The 9271-nt window shown below is 44.3% G+C and overlaps 1 protein-coding gene across 1 annotated transcript; it reads left to right on the top strand.

Annotated features, from left to right (window-relative positions):
• Positions 1–618: 618 nt before the first annotated feature.
• On the top strand, positions 619–7219 carry gcgra (glucagon receptor a; the record flags this gene model as incomplete). The annotated part of the gene is made up of 12 exons (XM_080010034.1): positions 619–669; positions 950–1057; positions 1203–1297; positions 1405–1511; positions 1783–1981; positions 2182–2341; positions 3768–3828; positions 4276–4345; positions 5709–5797; positions 5922–6066; positions 6711–6752; positions 6851–7219. Exons 1-12 carry the CDS (start codon positions 624–626, stop codon positions 7217–7219), a joined length of 1491 nt encoding a protein of 496 aa, XP_079866160.1. The 5' UTR covers positions 619–623.
• Between the last annotated feature and the right edge of the window lie 2052 nt (positions 7220–9271).

The raw sequence follows: 9271 nt of genomic DNA, 5'->3' as shown, positions 1-9271 counted from the left end.
TACATATCTAGGCTCCCTGTCAGCCGCTGGCCTGCATAGTGTGGCAGAGGACCTAATTCCTTGAGGCCCGGCAAAGCCTTTTGAGATACTCCAGATAGGGGTGTCGGACCATAAACAACCCTTCCGTCCCCGCCGTGTTAGAGACATGAAGTGTCCAACGTGGAATGCATCGGCTTGTCGCGCTGCAAACGCAGAACATACCACAGACCCCCCAGAACATATTCACATTACACTGAAAGAGTGTCATCCTGACGGATCGCCACCTCAGCACGAGGATAGGCTGTTTACCATAAGTGTTTATACGAAGTGAAGTGAAACAAATGAATAACAGCAGCGGCACCTGTTCGCTCACAATGGTGTTTGTATGGAACAATTCCTCAAGCCGGCCCGTTGTGTCGCAGTTTAGATCACAGAAATAGATTCGGGATATAGTGCCTTCTCACTGTTAGAAATCCTGTTTATGTATTTATAAACCTGCATTATACAGTATATTGGATTTTATATAATGCAATTATAAATCGTATATAATAAATGCACAGCATGTCCTTGTATATGTACCGTCATTCTGTTAGGAGTCTCCTGCAGTTACCCTGAATAAGGTGGTGCAGACTTGGAAGTTGTACATGGAGGAGTGTGCCCGCAACAACACCCAGCACCCTCTGAACACCGGTGAGCACATCGTAGCTGTCAGGTGGTGATGGTCGAGGGAGAAGGTGAAGTTTGGGCTGATTTTCCATTGTGTATTTGGTACAGAATCCAGTTACGGTCAAATCAAGATTATACTGCAATAGTATACTACTATACTATAATACACCATGATGGCTAAAAATAGAGGAAAGATTTTTTTATATATATATTTTTTTTACATAAATGTCAGAGTCTAACAATGATTAAATAGTAATAAAATAATGATATTTTACCTTTTTATGATCATATTTTTACACCTCAGGCCTGGTGTGCAACAGAACCTATGACCTCTATGCCTGCTGGCCCGATGGACAGCCCAACACCACGGTCAGCGTGCCATGTCCATGGTACCTGCCCTGGCACCACAAAGGTTAGAGGACACCTTTACCTTCCCACCCTCACGAAGCAAAATCACATTTACCGAACTCCAAAGGAGAGCAATGACAAATTCTACCATTGGTGAAGTTGATTGTAATGAATGATGGAGGTTGTGTGTTTATGTGCCTGCGTTCCAGTCCAGCATGGCATGGTCTATCAGGAATGTTATGCCAGTGGAGAGTGGGCGAAAACTAGGAATACCAGCGAGTGTGATGTGAATGATCTAAATACGGTAAGAATTTCTGCAGGTGAACTATTAAGAATTTAATTGCTGACATATTAGTTGATCAAAAGTGGTTAACATTAATGCTGTGTACGTGTGTATTTGTGTCCGTCCAGCCACAGTATGGGGAGATCCTTATGAACTTTTGGATAATGTACACTGTGGGCTATTCCTTGTCACTTGTGGCTTTGGTTTTGGCACTTGGCATCCTCATATTCTTCAGGTAAAGATTGTTCGTCAAAAATAGTGCATATATGATCATTTTATTTGCCTATGGATCTGCTATATGTATTTAATGTAGTATTTTTTCCTGATTGATGTAAAAAAAAAAGGAGACAATGGCAATAGGCTGTGCATCAAAAGCAGGAAGGAAAACAACGGTATATCCTGATTATAAGCTGTTCTATAAGAGTTCTGCTCAAGCGTTTAATTTAAGAATGATACGTGAAGAGACAAGTGGAATATTTTGCAGATCATTGTTCCTCATTCCCCAGGAAGTTGCACTGCACGCGAAACAACATCCACATGAATCTGTTTGCCTCCTTCATCCTGCGATCACTGTCCATCCTGAGCAAAGACGCTCTGATGGAGTCCCAGGCATTGAACATGACATCACATGACATGGGCAGCGATCAGGGTCAGGGCTTCCCCAGGGCGTCCTTACCTCCAGTGGAGCTTCTGGTCAACAATGAGGTCATTAATCATGTGCAATTTAACAATGAGCCACTCAACGTGAAGACTTTGAGCTGATTTTAGAACAGCAATGGGGGAGTGGTTGCCTTGATACTCTTCCAGAAAGACCTTAAAATGTCTTTAGTTTTTTTGACTCGACTTCACATTTTCAGAAAATTATTGTTTTTACAAATTACTAACCTCCCCACCATCTGTTGCAGACGGCGATTGGGTGTAAAATCGCCACGGTGATGATGCAGTACAGTATTATGGCCAGCAGCTATTGGCTGCTGGTTGAAGGCATCTACCTCCATAACCTTCTAGTCATCACCGTCTTCACTGAGAGAAACTACTTCAACATCTACCTGTGCATTGGCTGGGGTGAGCCTGTGTGTCTGTGTGCACGCAACAACATCACTGTGTGCGCCGATCCTCTCCCCCCCCAAACTGTTTGAACTGTTTGACCCCTACCTTGGGTGAGCACTGTCTATTCCTCAAGAGGTTAGTGAAAGAGGCCCCACTCTGCACAAGTACTTATAATATCAGGTTCATGTACGGAGAGAATAGTTAAATACCATAAATACCATTTCTGATTTCCTTTATATTCCTATTCCGCTCTTTTGTTTATATTGCGGATACGTCCAAATACATGGTGTATCACCACAAAAAAGGTCACAATTACTGATAAGCCGGAGGCCTCATCCGCCTTCTTTGGTGTGCTGCAAACTCTGCAGCGCCATTGCATCACGACCTGCCCCCTGCACGCGCTACCCAGGCTCTGCCCCTCGCCTAAGTAGGTGTCAGTGCGTCCGACACAGACAATCTCCGGTTGTGTGCTACATGTGTTCCGGAACCTGAATATCCAGATAGTCCAGAGTTCAGCTTCCGTTGAATGCCTGTGTGCCTGGCTGCAGTTACAGAGCTGCGTGACCAAAATGAACGAACAAACGACTTTTATTGCCGGATTGACTCCAGACTCAAACTACTCCTTCATGAGTCTTAGTTTCCTAGTGCAAACGGGTAGACTTTATTTGAAGCCGAGCAAAATACCAAAACACAAGCAATAGAGAGACAAGAATGACAAAGTTGTGGCATAGTACAAGCCAGACACGAACAAACTCGCAACAAGACGCACAGAGGGCAAGCTGAGGACACCTGCTGGACAGGTGAGGAACTGAGGGTAGAGGAAGCCTATAAGGTCACAGCCTTGACAGGGTTTGTGTGTGAGAGAAGAGAGCAAAGCCCTTTCCGGAGGTGTTAGTACTACAAGACTAGGCCAGTAATGTGATTTTTACGAGGCAAGTCGGTAAGAAGTTTTGGGGTTTTTCCTAATCGTCACACGCGTTGCTTCTTCCCTTGGAAACAATACCATGTGAAAGCATTTGGCAACCCGTCTTCCCCAACGCCAACACGAAAAATTCCAGAAATTGTACGAGGGAGGAAACAATGTGCCTTATACAGTATATCTGCGTTTATTGCAACAATGTCACCCGTGATGTAATTATTGGAAACATCAGTGGTACCGTCCAGCGCCCATTTAAATTATCAGAGGACCTCTGAGTTTGTTAGGGCACAGCAGGTTTTCTTTATGGTAGAATAATTACTGATTTGTGGTATTTGTGGAAAATCACCAACACGGCCGTTCCGGAGTGTGTGTGTGTGTGTGCTGCTGGTCAGGCTGTATAATATTTTTATTAAAATTTTGAATTGGTAAATTCAACCTATCAGATCAAATCTAAATAAGAGCCATTAACAATGTTCCACAAAATGACTTTTTTGCATTTAGACTTCTTTAATTTCTCCACAGGTGTTCCACTCATATTTCTTGTGCCCTGGGTGATCATTAAATACATGTATGAAAATCAAATGTAAGTTTTTTTTTTTTATCCTTCTGTTTCTATGTCTTAACGTAGAAATACGTTTACTATATACATTTTATTTCATGGTAAATATGGTAATGTCCAGCGTATTTGGAATTATTTCGCAGTGAAAACATTAGAGGCTTGTTTTCATTTGATTTAAATTGTTTCGTCAGCTATCCGCTATGTCATTTAAATTATGGATGCAGCCTATATCTAATCTCCCCTTGATATTTTTAAGTCTAAATTCTATGCCAGTGGGGTGAGAAAATACAACAACACAAATCTTGTGCTCGAAGTTATCTTATAGCCTTCCAACACAGGTCAAACTAATTTCTAAAATAAGGAAAGATGTCTAGATTTTCTGTCTCTTTAAGAATTTAGTTTTTCACTGCGTTCACGGGCGTTCAAGGGTGATTTTTCATTGACCCTTGTTGCATTTTTTTTCCCCTGCAGTTGTTGGCTGAACAATATAAACATGCATTACTGGTGGATCATCCGCTCGCCCATACTGCTGGCAGTAGTGGTAAGCCACGCCCCTTTTTAAAACCCCTTCACTTCATTTCACTCAGCCTCGCCCCGTTTCTCCCCCAACGGCAGATCATGACGCTGATGATGGGAGTGCAGATACACAACACTGCACAAGCTCTGTCATTCTATTATTTGATGATATTTAATTGATATATATTTAACGCTTTCTCTTAATCATTTAGCATATTGCCGATATTGTGATTTTGGTTATAAGAATATCGGGATACAGTCAAATAACGTATTTAAGGCTGTTACTGTTGAAATTTTCTGAACTTCATAGACTGTTCTCATCAACGCTACCTGCTTGGTCATAATATCCACATTGCTAATGATTGATTCACAAAATGTTCTTGCGTAAAAAAAAAAAAACATCTAATGAAAGCACCAATAGTGACCCCAAAATATCGTAAAATTCTCGCTTTCGGGGTAGGTTGATAGATATAGTAAAGATTTATATTGTTTTTGAGTTTGTCAACGTCGCTCAGCCTGACATTTAACTTTCCTCGGGAGTCCCATTAACCGTTTAATACTTTAAGACTCCCCCTGAAAAGATCTCACGCAAGGATTTACCTTTTTAACCTTTTTAGGTTAGGTCAGGTTCAGCATCCCAGGACGTTTTTACAGTATGTGGAAATGAGGGCGTGATCGAAGGGTTTTTAATTTTTTTTTTTCCACGGACTCCTCGGTGTGGCCACAAGAGCCTTTAGTGCGCAGCCTCGTTTGCAAAAACGAGAGGAGGACCTTTACAGCCGACCCCACTAATTAAAGGCCACTTCTGGGCTTACGTAACGGCCAGATTTGTCAAGGCCGTCACCGCCAGGCTCGTTTTATACAGACGTCCCCCTGCATTTTCCATGCATCAATCCTCCTCCTAAGTGGCCTGTATCTCACAGGAATTCCTGTGTTTGAGTTTTCGCAGGGACAGGAGGTTTGGTTCCTGCTGGTTGTTCACGTAGCCCCCGTCGCCACGCCGCTTCCCTCCCCCCTCCACGAGGGGCCCCCTCGGCGTAGAAGTCGCTGAGCTTTTTAGAGAACACCAGGTGTATCAGCCCTTGACATTTAGACTGTTATTATTCTTTATACCGGCACTTGCCAACCTGCTGTTTCGAAGGGGGCCGTCGCAGGATTTGTCTGTGAAGCTTCAGACGTTAGACTTTGAGATTATGAATAACCCCTGTGTGCGCTATTCCAAAGATCAATTTCCTACGCGGTTTTCACTTGCGCAATAACCAGCTTTTGTTGGAATTCCGACCGGTGGGGACCGAGCGTTGCGACCCGGCTGAAGCTGCGTGATTACGTTAAAACATGAATGAAATTGTAATTGCTGCTGTGACACGCGCATTTTAACCTTCCCGCAGACAAACTTTCTCATATTTATACACATCCTGAAGATCCTCGTCTCGAAATTGCGAGCGCACCAGATGAGATACACGGATTACAAGTTCAGGTGAGAATGAGATTTTCAAAATGGTTCACGTGCCTGTTTTGCGGTTTCATCACTATTCCTGCCTCTAAAATCCCTATTTCTCCCCATCACTTATTCCCCTTTCCTCTACTCCGCCGCCCCTCAGGTTGGCCAAGTCGACGCTCACCCTGATCCCCCTGCTCGGCATCCACCTGGTCTTCTTCATTTTCGTGATGGACGAATCCACCAAAACGCAGGGGGTCGTGCGTCTCACCAAAATGTTCATCGACCTCTTCTTCAGTTCCTTCCAGGTTTGGTCTCTAGAAACATCATCCAGTATGATTGCATGTTTAGAAGTGGCTGTTTATGCTCCAGATTATATATTAACAGAATCAAATTATTATTATTATCATCATTATTATTGTTATTATTATTAGTCTAATCAAACACTACACCATACAGTGCAGCAAGCCCTACTGGAATGATAAAACAAATTTTCTTTCCAGCGATAAGAATGTGTAGTGCACTCTATTTGTTGTTGGATTATTCGGTGTGGTCAACTCTCCATCCAAACCAAATTCTCAAAGAGTTTAATCTTTGGTGACGTCTGACTCACTGTGGTTCAACAACAGCGACACTGTGTTCAGGGCACAGAGCTGATATGTGTCCGGTTTGCAGCCAGACGTCATTAGAACTACCTCCGTCAAGATAAGAGAGGGAGTTCGATATGGATAAGCCCTTTCTGCAAAAGTGGAAAGTGAGAGGAAATGACACAATCAGATACAGATACAAATATTTCAAAGAAAAGGTTAAATTGCGAAGTTTTTGGATCAAAATGTAGCCTTAAATGCAGTGTACATATATGTGTAATCTCTGCCAATTGCCATGCTGGAGCTTGGAAAAACAAAGATCCTGACTGAATTGAAGCTTCAGTAACAGTGGGTTGTCTCCGCAGGGTCTGCTGGTAGCCATCTTGTACTGTTTTTTCAACAAAGAGGTGAGAGCATTCATTTCTAACTGTCAACTTGTGCTTATTCTCCAGTCATACCCCAGCGCTCACGGGAATTATTTCCATTTTTTCGAACGCCTCCGCAGGTGCAGTCGGAGATCCTGAAGAAGTGGAAGCGCTGGAAACTGGGGCGGAACATCGAGGAGGAGTACCGCCACACCTACAGCCACCCGCTGCACATCAAGAGCAGCAGCCTGCTAAACCACGCCCACCAGCTGCCCCGCCTCCCCGACGTCACCACCACCAACACCGCCACCACCACCACCCCCTGCGCCCCGCCGGCGCCGCCGTGCGACCCCGAGGAGAAGCGGGCGCTGGTGGGCGGCTGGAACAACGGCACGGCCTGCAGGAAGAAGGGCGGCGGCGGCAACTGCCCCCAGGTGGAGGACATCGGCATGACGGACAGGGCGCGGTGCTACAAGACGCCCGGGGAGAACGCGGAGAGCCATCTGTGAAACAGTCGCCCAGGAAACGAGAAAACGTGCCGGGAAACTCGGGAGGCTTCCCCTTTGGCTCTGGTTTGGCTCTGGCTCGTTCCGCTGCTGAACTTTGGCGATAGAATCGTCAGTAAACGGTCAAGACGGACGGAGAAACCATCTCTCGGGTCGGCGACGTTGAAACTTGCCGTTGCGTGGAAGGATCTCTCGAGGCAGCGGCGCGTCGTGTAAATAAAACAAAAACCAGAAAAATACAACAAAACCTCAAAATACTTAGTGCTGTGTATCAAATTTGTCTCTTTATTCTTTTTTTTCTTTGTGGTACTGGAGATAAAACCTGAACGTTGATCCCAAAGAGAAACAAACAAGGCGCCGAGGCCAGGGGCGCAGGCCTTGAACGATGGATACACTGTAGAATACATTGCGATGCCTCGTTGGCGTTTGTAAATGCTTTTGCCCGTCTCGCGCACCCTGGACAGAAGCCACGTTCCGCTGACCCGCACACCGTAGTGTAGGGTGACGACAGCAATCAAGCAGCCGCTTCTGGAGCCATGGGAACTTGGCAGCTGCTCACACCAGGTCATTCTATGGCTTTTCTATGGACATAGTGAGGGGTCACACGCTGGTCATGGGAAAATAAGCCAATATGTAGGATGCATATTGGACCCTTGTGAATTTGACAATGATCAAATAATGTGAAACTGAGAATAGTTCCATTATATATATATATATATATACATAGAAAGTACATATACAATATCAGCAGTCGCCCACTTAACCCCAGAGCTGAGTTGTAATGGCAAGCTGTGACACTTACAGTAAAGCAAAGGACAAGAATACTCTGCGAGACACCCATGCATCATCTTAACACTGTGACTTAAAATAACGTTTTGTCACCTCTGTCTCCTCTGCTTGAAGGTGTTTTTTTAGTTTTTATTTTTGTCCATAATAGCCTGTGACAGTGACCAAAAAGGGACAACAAAAAAGAAAAAAGTGACTCTAGCAGTGTGATCCTCACACAGCATTCAGTCTGATCGGGGTCTAAAAATGCTAAAACGCGTAAACTGTGTCAAGGCAAGAATCGACTTTTGATTTTCAATAAGATCAACACCAGTTTCTCCACTCTTAGCGGGCCCTGTTTTTGTTTTATTTTTTATTTTTTAATTTAATTTAATTTTTAAGATGCAGTATAGACCCAGGGACGCACAGAACAAAACTCCGCAAAATAAAATAATAAGGAGAACAAAGATGGAAATTCTTTCTGTAAAGAAATATTTCACGATCCCCAACGCTCACAATTAAGATTGGTACTTTTGTTTTTCTCCATAACATCAGGAGAAACAGTAGATAGATAGATTTTTGTTTTTCAAAGCAGTGCATCAACTACCCATCGAGTTGCTGAACGGTGGGTTGAAGGGTTTTCATGACTTGACTTCGTATGTCTACTTTTAGTGTCGACTATTTGCACATGCTAATTTATGAATGGTAAAAGTGGTCTGTATTTAATGTATTGGTTCAAGTGATTAATTTACCCGCTGGCAATATTTTTTTATGGACACATGCGTCTATATGGGTTTGTGTTGGGGGGGGGGGCATGCATGTGCTTGGGGGGGGGTTGTGTACGTGTCTGTGTATGTGTGTATGTATTTCCTTATGTGCGTGTACGAATGTACAACTATCCAATTTTGTGGATCTGGGTGAAGCATTCCTGTCGTGCTTTCCTTCAGAGTGATGGCGGAGCCGCCTTATCGGAGCTGCAGCGAGAGAGAAACCAGAGGAGGAGGAGGAGGCTTCACTCAGGGGTCAGAGGTCAGAGGTCCCCTGGAGTCCCGTAATATCAATCTTCTATCCGTGCATAATTATCACGTTGCGTCAAGAAGAGAAAGAGTTCTCCCTTTTCCGCCCTCTCCTGGGAGACAAAGATTCCCGGACTGTGATACCACGGAGCTAAATCAGAGTGTCGGGATTCACTGAGGCGTCTGTCAAATTAATGGCCGTCGTTTCTTTTTTTCCCCCCGCTCTTCGGAGCCCGGGGCCGCACATCACCGGGTCCAAACCGGGGACCTTGCC

Source organism: Zeus faber, assembly GCF_960531495.2.
Source record: "Zeus faber genome assembly, chromosome: 11".
Classification (NCBI taxonomy): Eukaryota; Metazoa; Chordata; class Actinopteri; order Zeiformes; family Zeidae; genus Zeus; species Zeus faber.
Note: the sequence above shows the minus strand (reverse complement) of the source record. Positions and strands in the feature narration are given on the sequence as shown.